Source organism: Gobius niger (genome assembly GCF_951799975.1).
Source record: "Gobius niger genome assembly, chromosome: 9".
Taxonomy (NCBI): Eukaryota; Metazoa; Chordata; class Actinopteri; order Gobiiformes; family Gobiidae; genus Gobius; species Gobius niger.
This window is the reverse complement of record NC_136860.1, coordinates 34,272,067-34,289,848: the sequence shown is the minus strand read 5'-3', so window position 1 is coordinate 34,289,848 and position 17,782 is coordinate 34,272,067. Positions and strand designations below refer to the sequence as shown.

General features: G+C 37.6%; 1 protein-coding gene across 1 annotated transcript in view; it reads left to right on the top strand.

The window, feature by feature from the left end:
* The window catches only part of slc49a4 (solute carrier family 49 member 4), a 156,951-nt gene that overhangs the window by 63,221 nt on the left and 75,948 nt on the right, over positions 1–17,782 (top strand). The window contains exon 5 of the mRNA XM_079563451.1: positions 16,574–16,682. Within this exon, the coding sequence (XP_079419577.1) occupies positions 16,574–16,682 (109 nt within the window). The remainder of the gene's footprint in view (positions 1–16,573; positions 16,683–17,782) is intronic.

The window sequence follows — 17,782 nt, the reverse complement described above, 5'->3', positions numbered from 1 at the left end:
TTTTTTTAAATTGTCAAATTTTAATCACATTTTTGTATTTTTTTTGTCACATTTTGTCACATTTTTGTCACTTTTTGTCACATTTTTGTCATTTTTTTGTCACATTTTTGTCATTTTTTGTCACATTTTTGTCATTTTTTGTCACATTTTTGTCATTCTTTGTCTTATTTTTGTATTTTTTTTGTCATATTTTTGTCATTTTTTTATCACATTTTTGTCATTTTTTTGTCAAATTTTTGTCAAATTTTTATCAATTTTTTTTATTTTTTTTGTCATATTTTTGTCATTTTTTTGTCAAATTTTTGTCAAATTTTTATCACATTTTTGTCATTTTTTTGTCACATTTTTGTCATTTTTTTGTCACATTTTTGTCATTTTTTTATCACATTTTTGTCATTTTTTTGTCAAATTTTTGTCAATTTTTTATCAATTTTTTTTATTTTTTTTGTCATATTTTTGTCATTTTTTTGTCAAATTTTTGTCAAATTTTTGTCAAATTTTTATCACATTTTTGTATTTTTTTGTCACATTTTTGTCATTTTTTGTCACATTTTTGTCATTTTTTGTCACATTTTTGTAATTTTTTGTCACATTTTTGTCATTTTTTTGTCACATTTTTGTCATTTTTTTGTCACATTTTTGTCAAATTTTTATCATTTTTTTTTATTTTTTTTGTCATATTTTTGTCATTTTTTTGTCAAATTTTTGTCAAATTTTTATCACATTTTTGTATTTTTTTTGTCACATTTTTGTCATTTTTTGCCACATTTTTGTCATTTTTTGTCACATTTTTGTAATTTTTTGTCACATTTTTGTCATTTTTTTGTCACATTTTTGTCATTTTTTGTCACATTTTTGTCACATTTTTGTCATTTTTTGTCACATTTTTGTAATTTTTTGTCACATTTTTGTCATTTTTTTGTCACATTTTTGTCATTTTTTTGTCACATTTTTGTCATTTTTTGTCACATTTTTGTCATTTTTTGTCACATTTTTGTCACATTTTTGTCATTTTTTGCCACATTTTTGTCATTTTTTGTCACATTTTTGTAATTTTTTGTCACATTTTTGTCATTTTTTGTCACATTTTTGTCCTTTTTTGTCACATTTTGGTCATTTTTTTGTCACATTTTTGTCATTTTTTTGTCACATTTTTATCACATTTTTGTCACATTTTTGTATTTTTTTGTCAATTTTTTGTCAATTTCTTGTGACATTTTTGTGACATTTTTGCCACTTTTTCATCCATTTTTCGTCACTTTTTTGTCACATTTCCATCACTTTTAAACAGGGCACCACGGAAACTATATTTTTTTGTCAAATTTTAATCACATTTTTGTCATTTTTTGTCACATTTTTGTATTTTTTTTGTCACATTTTTATCATTTTTTGTCACATTTTTGTCATTTTTTTGTCAAATTTTTATCACATTTTTGTCACATTTTTGTATTTTTTTTCATCCATTTTTCGTCACTTTTTTGTCACATTTCCATCACTTTTAAACAGGGCACCACGGAAACTATATACTCTGCCTTTTTATTGGTGTTCATGATTGATTGTACTTTATTGCTTTTTGTATTTTTTTGTCAAATTTTAATCACATTTTTGTATTTTTTTTGTCACATTTTGTCACATTTTTGTCATTTTTTTTAAATTTTTGTCAAATTTTTATCACATTTTTGTCACATTTTTGTCACATTTTCGTCATTTTTTGTCACATTTTTGTCATTTTTTTGTCACATTTTTGTTATGCTTTGTCAAATTTTTATCACATTTTTGTATTTTTTTCGTCACATTTTGTCTAATTTTTGTCACATTTTGTCACATTTTTGTCAGTCTTTGTCAAATTTTTGTCATTTTTTGTCACATTTTTGTATTTTTTTTGTCACATTTTGTCACATTTTTGTCATTTTTTGTCAATTTCTTGTGACATTTTTGTGACATTTTTGCCACTTTTTCATCCATTTTTCGTCACTTTTTTGTCACATTTCCATCACTTTTAAACAGGGCACCACGGAAACTATATTTTTTTGTCAAATTTTAATCACATTTTTGTCATTTTTTGTCACATTTTTGTATTTTTTTTGTCACATTTTTATCATTTTTTGTCACATTTTTGTCATTTTTTTGTCAAATTTTTATCACATTTTTGTCACATTTTTGTATTTTTTTTCATCCATTTTTCGTCACTTTTTTGTCACATTTCCATCACTTTTAAACAGGGCACCACGGAAACTATATACTCTGCCTTTTTATTGGTGTTCATGATTGATTGTACTTTATTGCTTTTTGTATTTTTTTGTCAAATTTTAATCACATTTTTGTATTTTTTTTGTCACATTTTGTCACATTTTTGTCATTTTTTTTAAATTTTTGTCAAATTTTTATCACATTTTTGTCACATTTTTGTCACATTTTCGTCATTTTTTGTCACATTTTTGTCATTTTTTTGTCACATTTTTGTTATGCTTTGTCAAATTTTTATCACATTTTTGTATTTTTTTCGTCACATTTTGTCTAATTTTTGTCACATTTTGTCACATTTTTGTCAGTCTTTGTCAAATTTTTGTCATTTTTTGTCACATTTTTGTATTTTTTTTGTCACATTTTGTCACATTTTTGTCATTTTTTGTCAATTTCTTGTGACATTTTTGTGACATTTTTGCCACTTTTTCATCCATTTTTCGTCCCTTTTTTGTCACATTTCCATCACTTTTAAACAGGGCACCACGGAAACTATATACTATACCTGTTTTTATTGGTGTTCATGATTGATTGTACTTTATTGCTTTTTTTTTATTTTTTTGTCAAATTTTAATCACATTTTTGTATTTTTTTTATCACATTTTGTCACATTTTTGTAAATTTTTGTCAAATTTTGGTCATTTTTTATCACATTTTTGTCTTTTTTTGTCACATTTTTTGTCACATTTTTGTCACATTTTGTCACATTTTTTGTCACATTTTTTGTCATTTTTTGTCACATTTTTGTCATTCTTTGTCACATTTTTGTATTTTTTTTTGTCATATTTTTGTCATTTTTTTGTCAATTTTTTGTCAGATTTTTATAAAATGTTTGTATTTTTTTTGGTCAATTTTTTGTGAAGTTCTTGTGACATTTTTGTGACATTTTTGCCACTTTTTCATCACTTTTTTGTCACATTTCCATCACTTTTAAACTGGGCACCACGGAAACTATATACTCTACCTGTTTTTATTGGTGTTCATGATTGATTGTGCTTTAATTGAGTGAAAATTGTAGTCAAGCTCATTCTTATTTATCATATTTCCTTGATTTCCCTGCATTGTCACAAGCAGGTTTATAATACAGTACTATTGTTAACCACACGGTTGGACTCTACAATCAGCAAGCATTCCTCCTGCAGTGTTTGGAGCCAGAAACATTGGCACGTGATTTAAAAGCCAAATCTGACAATGCAAATGGCCCCAAAACAGTTTTTTTTGGCCGTTAGTGACCCCCCCCTTCAGTGAGAATCGCTCCACAGCGGTGCCAGGCATTCCTCCGGTCCTTCTCCAGTCTAGCTCCCAGGTTCCTCTGTGTGTGCCAGTCTGGTCCTGACCCAGGATTTAGACTCGAACTAGGCCATCCAGACCGGGACGGCGGCTGCTGTGGGGACAGATAGGCTCCAGTCCAGTGACCTGCTCGGATTGAGAGGAGAGGAGTCTCTGCGGGGGGGATAAGGAGAGGCTTCATTTAACGTGGCTTATTAAAGCATTTTCCCCAGTTCAGCTTTACCCAAATCCTGTAGGCCAGTGTAACACCTCATTTGAAAGACCTACAAAACTAAATTGATCTTTTTCCTCACATCGTCAGATTTTTTTTCATCTCTTTTTCGATTTTTTTGTCAATTTTTTTGTCACTTTTTTGTTACTTTTTCGTCAAATTATTCACATTTTTTTTGTCAAATTCTTATCACTTTTTCGTCCATTTTTTTCTCAATTTTTCGTCAATTTTTTCCTCACTTTTTCGTCAAATTTGTGTCACTTTTTTGTCAAATTATTTGTCACTTTTTCGTCAGTTTTTGCTCACTTTTTTCACATTTTCATCATTGTTTCGTCTCTGTTTTGTTGCTATTTTCACACCTTTTTTCCAGAAGCTTTTGGATTGGGGTAAAGCTGGAGAAAATGTGCTCGGTTCAGGTGGGAGTTAAGGGGTTAAAGAACGCACTGACTTTTTTCACCTTCGAAATGTAAAGTTTATCTTTCTATAACTGAAGCTGTGTTTTGCAGCTGATTGTGACAAAAACCTAATTGCGATTTTTCCGACAAATATTGCAATGTTACGTTATTATATTTGATACATTTAAACTGAGTGAAGGAAGTCATGTTGCTTTTAAACTGTCCAACAACATATTCTTGCTCAAATTGCCCCACATTAGAACAATTCACATTCCACCTTTCCCAGACATTCAGTACCACTGGGTAGGGCTGCTCGATTATTGAAAAAATAATAATCACGATTATTTTTGTCATAATTGAAATCACGATTATTCAAGCGATTATTTGTTGCCTTTAAAAAAATCCAGCAAAAAAGTGACAAAAATCCTTCAAAAAAGTGACAAAAATCCATCAAAAAAATAGCAAAAATCCAGCAAAAAAATGACAAACATTCAGCAAAAAAGTGACAAAAATCCAGCAAAAAAGTGACAAAAATCCATCAAAAAAAAAAGACAAAAATTCAGCAAAAAAGTGACAAAAATCCTTCAAAAAGGTGACAAAAATCCATCAAAAAAATGACAAAAATCCATCAAAAAAATGACAAAAATCCATCAAAAAAATGACAAAAATCCATCAAAAAAATGACAAAAATCCATCAAAAAAAATGACAAAAATTCAGCTAAAAAGTGACAAAAATCCTTCAAAAAGGTGACAAAAATCCATCAAAAAAATGACAAAAATCCAGCAAAAAAATGACAAAAATTCAGCAAAAAAGTGACAAAAATCCATCAAAAAGGACAAAAATCCATCAAAAAAAATGACAAAAATCCATCAAAAAAGGACAAAAATCCATCAAAAAAAATGACAAAAATTCAGCAAAAAAGTGACCAAAATCCATTAAAAAAAATGACAAAAATCCATCAAAAAAATGACAAAAATCCATCAAAAAAAGGACAAAAATCCAAAAATTAAAAATTAGAAAAAAATGTAAAAAAAAATGTAAAAAAAAATAAAATGTAAAAAATAAAAAGATAATCGATTTTTTGCGATTATGCTAATTTTGTAATCGTTTACTGTTGTAATCGAAATCGTAATCGAATTTCGATTAATTGCACAGCCCTACCACTGGGGGACAGCCACGTGACTAAAATGAGTCCGGGATGAAATCACATAGCGTCTATTTAAACACTTTAGAATCTGATTTATGGCGACTCTGACACATTTTTGTTTGAAAACCGGTCACAAGTTTGTGCAACTATTTTATATATTTTATTCTTTAGTCTTCTGTGTATAATTTCGGAACTATACGAGATAGAGACTTACCCTTTTTGTTTTGGAATCTACTGTTTTTTGTCTTTCCAACAAGCCCCCGCTGATGTACCGACTAAATGCTACTTCAAAAGCATCATACACAGAATTGTAGATGTGACTCGGGCTGGGCGGTGTGGCCAAAAAATAAAATCTCCATTTTTTTTTTACTCAGTTTGGACGATCACGATTTTAGTCGATTTTATTTGAAATAAACTTTAAAAAAGTCTCCTGATCTCGGAAGAAAACTGCTCAGAGTCCTGCTCATTAACCCCTTAACTCCCACCTGAACCGAGCACATTTTCTCCAGTTTGGCTTTACCCCAGTCCAAAAGCTTCTGGAAAAAAGGTGAGAAAATAGCAACAAAACTGAGACGAAAACAATGATGGAAATGTGACAAAAAAGTGAGGAAAAAAATGATGAAAAAGTGGCAAAAATGTGATAAAAATTTGAAGAAAAAAAATTGACAAAAATTTGACAAAAAATGACAGAAATGTGATAAAAAATTTTTAACGAAAACATGACAAAAATGTGACAAACATGAGTTGAATACCCAAAAATCCTCTCGGTTCAGGCGGGAGTCAAGAGGTTAATATTTCATAATGTAGCTACAATTAGGCCCATTAAGAACATAACCTTTTATTTAAAAATGGACAGCACGGTAGCGTAGCAGTTAGCGCTCTCGCTTCACAGCTAGAAGGTCCCGGGTTCGATTCCCACCTGGACGGGGCCTTTCTGTGTGGAGTTTGCATGTTCTCCGCGTAGGTTTCCCCTACCACTAAAAACATGCACAATAGTCCAGGATGAATGATGTGTGTGAGTGAATGTATGGTGGTGGTCAGAGGGTCCGTTGGCGCAGACGTGTGCACTCGCGAAAGCGCTTCTGACAGTCTCCCCCAGGGGAAACTGAAGCTACAAACGTAGTTTACACCACCGAGTATGGAGTTAATGTTAAATTGTCTCATGTAAAGCGCTTTGTGACCATGTCTGTGAAAGGCGCTATATAAATAAAGATCATCATCATCATCTACTTTCTGTTTTTAAACCTCTTAATAAGTGGAGTTTTCAAAAGTGTTTTAGTTTTATCGTCTTCCCGCCTCTGCTGTGATTGACAACCGTTTCCATGGAGACTCGAGGGAAAGGGGCGGAGTTAAAGGGTCCGCTCAGAGCAGAGTGAGAGAAAGGCACAGGAGCAGAAAGTGGGAAACTCTGTTTAGCGGAAGAAAACTCCACGTGTACTCCCACAACACGCGGCCTTTGTGAAGCAGCAGATCGTCAGAAACTTTTTTTTTCTTTGTAGAAGGTTCATACTGTCTTCTTAGGTTGAGACTATTACAGTTTTGTTTCTTATAGTAAGACAGAAGGTTACCTTATCCCACACCTGGGATGCCGTCCTGGAGAAGGCGCCAGTCAGTAGTAAGCTCTCCCTACTGACTGAAAAGTCCATGTAAGCTGCTACGACACGACACCTCCACCACCAGGTGTCGCTTCTGAGGAAGATCACAGGAAGTGATCGAAACTCAAGCAGGTAAACTAAACCTTCTGTCTTACTATAAGAAACAAAACTGTAGTAGATCGTCAGAAAGTCGCTGCTTCTCCGCTGGTGTCATTTCACTCCAGAGCGTCTAAAACACTGATAAATTGGCCGCTCGCCAAAATTCGATTTATCGCCCAGCCCTTGTTGTGACATTTTAAGAAATGTTACATTAAAATACTTAAAATATTGGCCTATATATATCGGCTATCGACCAACCCCCTTCATATCGGTATCGGTATGAAACCCCAAAAATCCATATCGATCAGGCCCTATGAGAAAGTAGTAGATTAAGAAAAGTTCAATCATGAAATGCTCAGGTCATACAGGATGTTTCTGTGACTTCTGCCTTTTTAGTCTTGTTAAAATGCCGGTGATGTTCAGAAAAAATAATGATAAGTGATTAAAAAAGTACATTATTTTTAAATCAATTATAGCCAAATTAATTCTAACAAGAAAGAAAACAAACTCTTCCAATCTCCACCCCCCACTGTGTTCTGTCAATGTCTATCTATCCATTCTTTGTTAAAAGAATCAATTATCCTCGGAGTCTTTGTCTTTCCTAAGTTTCCTGTGAGTTGCATCACATTTTTTGATTGTTTCTTTAGACTTTGAGAGTAATGAATGCAGGGATCTGTTCAGTGTGGAGATGGATGGAGTTATGGTGACGCAAGTGTCGGAGGTAAAAAGTTTCATAAAGCTAATTAATGTAGTAGATATATATACAGTATATATAGGGCTTATGTATGAAGAAAGTATTTTACAGCCATAGCAATTATAAACCACGATGCAAGCTAATTTTCAATATTGAAGACTTTTAGTTTATACAAGACTGGCCAAAAGTTCCAGACGGCCTCTCTGGAATCACCCCATATATGGTCATGTTTGAAAACAGTTAAGGGGGAAAACAATTTTGAGAAAAATGTAAACTTTCTTTAATTATTCAAAAACTACTTTAACAAATCCTGAATTATGAATGTAGTTTTCTACTAAATAAAGATACAAAGACATAGAGAGGAGCAAAGTGGCTTAACAGCCCATAAATACATTTAAAAAATGGAGAATGCTAACATGATGCTACATGTGAGCATCGTGCTAATGCTAACGCTAGCTGGCGCTTGCTATGAATGCTGTTTTTTTGCTTCTGCTGAACAATCTGCTGTGAATAAACATCCATATGGACCCGATATAGACTTGTCTTTATTTGTATGGGTTATATAAGTTTGTATTTTGCCAGAAAATTTGGCTAAAAGAGTGAAAAACTGTGTTGACAAGATGCCGTCTGTATCTATCCATTATGTAGTTGCCTTTGCTGAAAATATAGGCAATTTTAGATGATAGAATGCGTATATATCTATGTTATACCATGGTCTGAGTGAATACTGGATTCTGATTGGCTGGTGCATTATTTTGGTGTAACCGCACACGTAGTCCGGTAGTTAAATCACTGGGATATCACTCCGCTGTGGCGTCGCCATAGCAACGCATGACACAGCTGAATCAGATAAAGGCGTAATTAGTGACTGACAGGAACGTATGAGATGGATTTAGTGTTAATTTCAAAACAAAGCGTTTGCTAAATGTTAGTAGAGGAGAGTGAGCAGCTCGGTTAGCTACTGTTAATAACATATGAGCTTTACATTTCTATTGGAAACGGTTAAGGCTATTCATCATTTTCAGACGTACATAAAATGATCCTGCATTGAAGCATATTTGTCTGGATTAGTAAAGTCAAACATAAAAGTTTGAGTTGGGGGGGCCCAGGTGTGAGCGACTCCACCGCAGCTGTTTCCATAAACAGTTGAGCTGGTTGAGCTAGCTAGCTAGCTTCAGGTTAAACAGCGTAAAAGGTAAATAACTCCTGCCCACGAGTGCCGCATATCGGTGTTTACTTCCAGGGAAAAGTGTTTCCGGGTTAGTCCTGTTGTGTTGTGATTCTGTGCTGATGTTGTGTCGTTGAGCCTGACTGAGATCCTCGTAATAGCTGCGGAGAATGACTCGCTCTGAGACCAGCCTTCAGTGACCGGCTAATAACCCACACAAAATAGTCCCGTAGTCTGGCAGATTTAGTGACTTTAGTCAATGAAAAAAACATTTATTATAAATGTTACGTTTGTGGGACCCTGGTATAAGCGGATTAAACAACGAGGAGCCGCGTTAGACGCTTAGTAACTCCACTGTGCGTCGTGGTGTTCTTGACTCCGCGTCGTGCATTATAACCGTCTAATGCACGGCTCCTCGTTGTTTAATCCTTACATATATATGAAAACACTAAATGAAACGTTTTTCCTCATAGTTATATCATTTACAGCAAGTCTGTATGTCTCTAGTTTAATATTTTGTCCATCTGCAGTGTGTCTTGAATCCTGTATTCTTGTTGTGACAGACCACACCAGTTCTGCTGTGAAGTCTCACACAGCTGCACTTTCTCACTTCGGCTTTTTGGAAGTCGTCACCCGAAAGCATTGATCTCTGCCGGGCCGTCCAAGGACAGATGGCACTTAGCTGGGGACGCTGCCAGCGCCGGGTTCTTATTTGGAAATATCTCACCTGCCGCGGTGTCTGGAGAGGGCGCTAATGTGCTCCTTCTCATGCCCTGGTTTGGAGCATGGCTTTCCCTTTGGCTTTTTAAGTACGTTTGCGGACGAGCGAGAGGTGAGCGGTATCGATCCGAGGCAAGGTTAATGAAATGCGAGCGGGGGAGGGTTTATGACTGAACTGTCTCCAAACTTCGTCCAAAAGCCAGAAGGGAGAAGACGCTCCGGGCCGGACTCGACTGAGGAAATAAGAACGCACTTCTAAGCCTCACGAGGACACAAACTCGAGCACAATGTTTTATTCTTATTGTTTTATTATATATCTCTATGCAAAGTCATCTTTTTTGAGCCTCTGACCATATTATTTTAAAAATCATCTTGTCAAAAGTCAGACCTGGAGTTATATTTTGGAGTTCAAGGATCCAATCAATATTTCCTGGATTTTGTAACATCATAGAGTTAACATGAAACTGTCCTTCACCATTTTCATTGCCCATAATCCATCACCAAACCAGTCCTGCGGCTCAAAGTATACTCATCACGACACCATACATTTGCTAGTACTGAAAGTAAAAGCTTGTATTCACTATTTTGTGTAATGGCATTCCTACTGCTGCCTGCAGAGGGTGCTCCGGACCAATCGATACAGATGTCATACAAGGGGGCGTGGCCTAGCCGAGGGGGAAGAAACCCTCTCATGGGAATCACCAGTTTTCACTCTTTTTGTCCGTTTTCTGGCGGACTATAATAAACATATGTATCACACAAATGAAGCCAAGTCAAGCCAAAATTGGGTCCAGATGTTTTTTCACTGCAGATTGTTCAGCAGAAGCGAAAAAGCAGCACTCGTTGCTAACGCTGGCACATGTAGCATGAAGCTAACATCAGCTTCCTGGTTAGAGTTGTCAATTTTTTATGTATTTATTGGCCGTTGAACCACTTTGCTCCTCCCCACGTGTCTGTATCTTTTAGGGCTGGGTATGATACGTATCGCGATTCAAGTGTATCACGGTAAAGTGTCCATGATACAAGATATGTTCCGAATTTTAAGAAAACAGAAGGTTTTAATTATGCTGAATAAGCTCATTGTGCAATTTAAGCCTTTTATTGCAGTAGTTGGTGCATTGATGCAGGATCATTACACGGTCAAGCAATAAAAATCATGGACAAAAAACCGATCCGCTACCATCACTGTTCTTGAGAAACATAAACTGCTAAGCTTTGAAAACTTTGGCAAGTCGTGTCTTCTCAAACTAATATTCAAATGTGTCAATAATCTTGCACCCGAGCCACTCAGTTCATTTATACAGAGACAAAACAGCAATAGAGTCACCAGAGGCTCCATCAATCACAACCATACCGTAAAACTGCATTTGGTCAGTCTGCCATTTCTTACTAGGGTCCGAAGCTGTGGAACTCACTACCCACAGAACTTAAAACCATATCTGAGTTTAAAATGTTCAGTTCTAGGGTTAAAGGAATAGGCCACCGTTTTTCCATACTGAGATATGTTCTTACCTGAGCTTTGACGAGTTCTTTAGGACCTGTCTGATCTTCCCCCGTGCCTTCAGTCACGTAAACACAGCGCAGACGGCGTTAGCATTTAGCCTCTCCCTCTCTCCTCTATAGCTCCAAAACAGGTCAAGATAGAAGCTACCAAGCTCTTCCACGTTTTCCCTATTTAAATATGGTTACGTGAAGTGTTCCACTACAAAGTATAATTACACAAAATTAAACAATGTGGATTTTCTAAGCGGATAAAAGGGGGGACTATAATGTAAGGCGTAATAATACCAGGAGTAGTTCGAAATCCGCACAGTAATCTTCACTTTACTGTGCGGATGCCAAATTATATATATATATTATATAGACATTATATAGACATTATTTCAAAAATGTAAATGTACAACATCACTGCTGAGGTACAGAGAATAATGTTTTGAGCTTTAATTGTACTGCACATGCCCAGTTTAACTTCTTAACTCCCGCCTGAACCGAGAGGATCTTTTTCCTCACATCATCAGATTTTTTTCCCATCATTTTTTTGTTGGGTATTCAACTCATTTTTTAATTTTTTTTTTGTAATTTTTTGGTAATTTTTTGTCACATTTTTGTATTTTTTTTGTAACATTTTGTCACATTTTTGTCATTTTTTTGTCACATTTTTGTCATTTTTTTGTAACATTTTGTCACATTTTTGTCATTTTTTGTCACATTTTTGTCACATTTTTGTCATTTTTTCATCATTTTTTTTGTCAATTTCTTCTGACATTTTTGTGACATTTTTGCCACTTTTTCATCAATTTTTCGTCACTTTTTCATCAATGTTTTCTCACTTTTTTGTCACATTTCCATCATTGTTTTCGTCTCAGTTTTGTTGCTATTTTCACACCTTTTTTCCTGAAGCTTTTGGACTGAGGTGAAGCCAAACTGGAGAAAATGTGCTCGGTTCAGGCGGGAGTCAAGTGGTTAATGTAAAGCAGCTGAGAAAGTGCCCATGCTCTTTTACATCAAGACTTAACTGACAATTCCCTTTTTTTGTGCAAAGGCTTTGTGACATTGTTTTTTTTCTTCAGACCGAATCCAGTTTCTTCAGACCTTGTTTATGTGAATAGGAGTTGTCGTCGATGTCTCGCAGGTTCAGTCCGGGCGTTTGCGTTGGCCTTGACCGTCCGTTCGTTAAGTGGAAGATGTCCCTGTCTGACACCGGCGAGGACACTGCCTGCATTCATAACACCCACCGCGAACAAACAAGGATACACCGGACTCCACCGCTTTGTTAGCGCTCGGGAGCTAGCTGTGATCGAAGCATTTCAGTGTTAGCTCAGAGGTGATTAGCGTGGGCGGGTCCATGGTGATTGTAATTCATTTAACGCCAGTTTTAATCAAATTTAATGCTTTATAATGACATTCAAGGCCTTGCTTTTGGCACAATTTATTCCCCCTGTATAACATATTTCACCAGGTGGAACTCCTTGTCTCTTATTGTTGAATTCCCAATGCAAACACAAACCTGGAGCGTTTTCTCCTCAGACAAACAGGCCTGGAAGAAACAGCACTGACATATAATCTGCGGTCATATCGTGTTATCTGCCGATTCTGCATCACACTGGGATGAAACCGCTCGTCTTCGTCTGGGGCCGACCGCTCCAGGCGAATGCCACTCTGCTGCGGGCTGTTTATGCTTCAGACAAGACACTTTTATCCCCACAGAAAAAAGAAACACTGACGTTGGTTGAATTAATTGAGATTATAAAGATTAAATAATTGATCTATTGGGTTTAGACCGGAGATGTCGTGGGGATCGTGACACCTAGAGGTCACGGAGGTAAAGCGGGGGAGTCAGAAACACATTTGGTTGTCATGATAAGAGATGCACTGATCCAGCTTTTGTGCTGCCGATGCCGATTCTGGGGTTTGAGGATCTGCCGATATCCGATATTTGCTGATACCAAGAGACTTTCTTAAAAGTGGCTTTGTAGTTGACTCTTCTCCATTGTAAGATCATCCATCCATCTATTTTCTTCCACTTTTTCGTTTCCGGGTCGTGGGGGCAGCTGTTGGAGTTGCCCAAATCACATTGCTCCAGCCCCTTATGGCTCCTCCTGCAGGTGTTGGGTCCACAGAAGGACGGCCTCTTGGTTCTAACCGGGCCTGTTGGTCTCTCATAAGGGGCTTCTGAACCGCTCTGTGTCTGACCCGTCACCTCGGACCTGTTTGCCATGAGAGACCCTACAGGAGCACAAAGCCAGATCATTCAGGTTCTTTCACCCCTCCACCACTTTAAGGTGGCGGTTCCAGGAGGGGATTGTAAGATCAATAAAGTCATATTTTATTGTCATGTTATGGATCAATTATGAATGATATCTATTTATATCCCCCTCCTGGAACCGCCACCTTAACGTGGTGGAGGGGTTTGAGCACCTGAATGATCCTGGAGCTCTGTTGTCGGGGGCTTCGTGTCCCTGGTAGGGTCTCCAATGACAAACAGGTCCTATAGGTGACGGGTCAGACAAAGAGTGGTTCAGAAGCCCCTTGTGAGAGACCAACAGGCCCGGTTAACCGTGAGGCCGTCCTTCTGTGGACCCACCACCTGCAGGAGGAGCCATAAGGGGCTGGTGTAATGTGATTTGGGCAACTCCAACAGCTGCCCCCACGACCCGGCAACAAGTGGAAGAGAATGGATGGATGGATCTATTTATATCATCTATTGATTGTCTACTTTAGGTATATCTATCATAGTTTCTGATCCAGCCTTGATTAGTTTTTGTTAGCATTAGCATGCTCCTGCTAGCTTTAGCATGCTATTGCAGAATTTTGCGGTGTTAAAATCTTAGTTGTGCTGCCTAATGCTGCCACATAGTGACTCAATACAGAACTACAAGTTATTTTATTGAATCACTAGGTGGCAGCATTGCTCTTTTTTGCTGGATTACAAAAAGCTTATTTTCATAGCTTTTTGGTCAGAAAACAGCATTTTGGGTGATTTCACCTATTTTCTACGGACGATTACTAAAGAATGGAAAGAGGTACAAACAAACTTTTCTTTTAGATGAAAGAAGAGAGTCTAATCGTTCTTTTGGTGGGTTTCGTGTTGACATAGACCAAGACCTACATTTTCTGTGGGTCTTGAAAAAACAGTCAAAATCCTGAAAAACCTCTGGCAGTGGGGAGCTCTCTGATTTGAAAATGGCTGGCAGTCAATGAGTTAATATAGACCTCGGAAAGGCTCAGAGGTTCTTAAAGAGACAGAGGCCTATTTCAAGACATTCACTACAGCCATTTTGAGAGAGCAATTTTATACAAGGCAGTTATTCTAATTTACTGCATTTACAGACCAACAGAAGGTTTGCTCATCATTGTAGTGAGATATAGACTGGTGCTATGGGATTGAAAAAAGCATAATACCCCCACTTTAAAACACTAGAATGCCATTTTCAAGTCAAAATTATTGCACTTTTTATGCTATCATGGGATCTGCAGCTGGTGACTCTCCGTGTGAACCCCCCGTGCTCCACTACGTGTTCGTTTGCTCCTCACTTTTGTTTGATATTCCCGAAAAGTCCTGCCGCCCCAGAGCGCTCCCCTGGCCTTAAACTGCACCGCCATCGCACGAATAGAAAGTACAGCTCGCAGCGCTTTAGTTAACTTTACCCTTCCACCTTTCACGACTCTCCCGCCTTTAGCCCCGCCGCTTATCTCCGTCCCCGCTCCGCTTTGAAATAGATCTGCTCTCTGACAGTCGCAGGGCCGGTCGCCAACCCCCTCGTGGCACAGCGGGTACAGTGTGAACTAATGGGACTCTCCACTCTGCCTGTAAACCCCGCGGCGCTCGTCCAAACTTCATCGAACGCCAGGGAAAGGCTCCTCCAACTCATCGCGAGGAGGAAGAAAAGCAGCAACTTAGACGTGGGCCGAGTTGCTCAACGGGGTATTTCTTGATGAAAATAAACGGGGAATAAATTAAAGAAAGTATTCTGCTTTTTTCAATCACATAGCACCAGTCTATATCACACTACAATGATGAGCAAACCTTCTGTTGGTCTGTGAATGCAGTAAATTAGAATAACTGCCTTGTATGAAATTGCTCTCTCAAAATGGCTGTAGTGAATGTCTTGAAATAGGCCTCTGTCTCTTTAAAGGAATAGTCCACCGTTTTTCCACACTGAGATATGTTCTTACCTGAGGTGTGACGAGTTCTTTAGGACCTGTCTGATCTTCCCCCGTGCCTTCAGTCACGTAAACACAGCGCAGACGGCGTTAGCATTTAGCCTCTCCCCCTCTCCTCTATAGCTCCAAAGCAGGTCAAGATAGAAGCTACCAAGCTCTTCCACGTTTTCCCTATTTAAATATGGTTACGTGAAGTGTTCCACTACAAAGTATAATTACACAAAATTAAACAATGTGGATTTTCTAAGCGGATAAAAGGGGGGACTATATTGTAAGGCGTAATAATACCAGGAGTAGTTCGAAATCCGCGCAGTAATCTTCACTTTACTGTGCGGGTGCCAAATCACGAAGAAGAAGCTAACAGGCTAACGGGCAAAGCTAACTGAGGGCTAGCACCACTGTTAACAGTATTTACAGCCAAGTTTTAGTGAAAAAAAAATGAAAAAGTTAAAAAATCGCAACTTGCAAGAGTTACTTAGTGCTGCTTTAAAGTACTAAGTAACTTTACTTTAAAGCAGTACTAAAGAGTTACTTAGTACTGCTTTAAAGTACTAAGTAACTCTACTTTAAAGCAGTACTAAAGAGTTACTTAGTACTGCTTTAAAGTACTAAGTAACTCTACTTTAAAGCAGTACTAAAGAGTTACTTAGTGCTGCTTTAAAGTACTAAGTAACTTTACTTTAAAGCAGCACTAAAGAGTTACTTAGTGCTGCTTTAAAGTACTAAGTAACTTTACTTTAAAGCAGTACTAAAGAGCTACTTAGTAATGCTTTAAAGTACTAAGTAACTCTACTTTAAAGCAGTACTAAAGAGTTACTTAGTGCTGCTTTAAAGTACTAAGTAACTTTACTTTAAAGCAGTACTAAAGAGCTACTTAGTAATGCTTTAAAGTACTAAGTAACTCTACTTTAAAGCAGTACTAAAGAGCTACTTAGTGCTGCTTTAAAGTACTAAGTAACTCTACTTTAAAGCAGTACTAAAGAGTTACTTAGTGCTGCTTTAAAGTACTAAGTAACTCTACTGTAAAGCAGTACTAAAGAGTTACTTAGTGCTGCTTTAAAGTACTAAGTAACTCTACTTTAAAGCAGTACTAAAGAGTTACTTAGTACTGCTTTAAAGCGACCATTGTCTAAAGTGCAATGGTCGCTTATGGAAGACTAGCTTGTTCTGCCGCCCCGTATGGAGGTACTGCAGCAATGCCGGCCCCTCGCATCGTGGTTGTAAAGCCCAAAGGGTATTTCACACCCCAGAAGCTTTTTTCCTCCATGAAATTGTGCCCCTTCACTATAGATTTTACTGTAGTTAAAGTGACTATTATTAACAAATTTGTTTTCTTGTCTTTCAGTAACATCCGCTTCCTGATGATCGCGTTGGCGTATGCGGTGCCCACAGGAGTGATCGCCGGCTGGTCCGGGGTCTTAGACATGGTCCTTACTCCTGCTAAAGTCAGCCAGGTAAGTCTGTCAAACATCACCGCAAAATACTAGTGATGAGCGAGTCAAGACGTGGAACACTGAGAGGCAAAAAGTCTCTGAAAGATTCTGAGCTGCTTCAGTCTGTTTGAACACTGACCTCTTGTGGACAAAACACTGAAGCACCAATGAAATCGATGTGAATGATCAGATCAATCATAGGCCAATAAAGAAGAGTCATTTCTTTGTGTGATTTGGGTCTGGGCTCCAAGGAGCTCCAGTGGGCGGAGTTCGTCACCTGTGCTCCGAGGAAAGACATCAATGCACAATCTTTTTAGTTTATTCAGTCAGAGATAATTCAGCCAAAAATTTGCTGTAGATCGTGCTCCTTATCTTTCCTGCCAGGTGCTAAAAACAGTGTGCGAAATGGGTCATGTTGGGTCAGTCGTGAACGAGTCGGTGCTGGAGTACAGTGGAGTAAGAAGTCCCGTTTCCTGTTTGCCAGAGGACACATGGAGGCCACGCGGTGTCGTCTGGCAAACAGAAAACGGGACTTCTTATGGTTTTATTTAAAAAATGCCTCATTCTAGCCACTCTGCCATGAGGCCATATTTGTTCAGTGTTTGACTAATAGTTGTTCTGTGGACAGTTTCCCTCACCTGAGCCGTAGCTCTCTGCAGTTCATCCAGGGTCATCATAGGCTTCTTGGTTACAGCTCTGGTCAGTCCTGTCCTTGTTCAGTCAGTAAGTTTAGGAGGACGGCCGGGTCTTGGTAGGTTTGCAGTGATGCCAGACTCTTTCCATTCCTGGATGGTGGATTTAACTGTACTTTGAGAGGTGTTCAAAGCTTTGTAAATCTTTTTATAACCTAACCCAGCTTTATACTTCTCAATAACTTTATCCCGGACCTGCCTGGTGTGTTCTTGGACTTCATGATGCTTCTGCTCCACGATAGTCTCTTCACAGACCTGAGACCATCACAGAGCAGCTGTATTTGATCTGACATTAGATTACACACAGGTAGACTCGGCACGGTAGCGGTTAGTGCTCTCGCTTCACAGCTAGAAGGTCCGGGTTCGATTCCCACCTGGACGGGGCCTTTCTGTGTGGAGTTTGCATGTTCTCCCCGTGTCTGTGTAGAT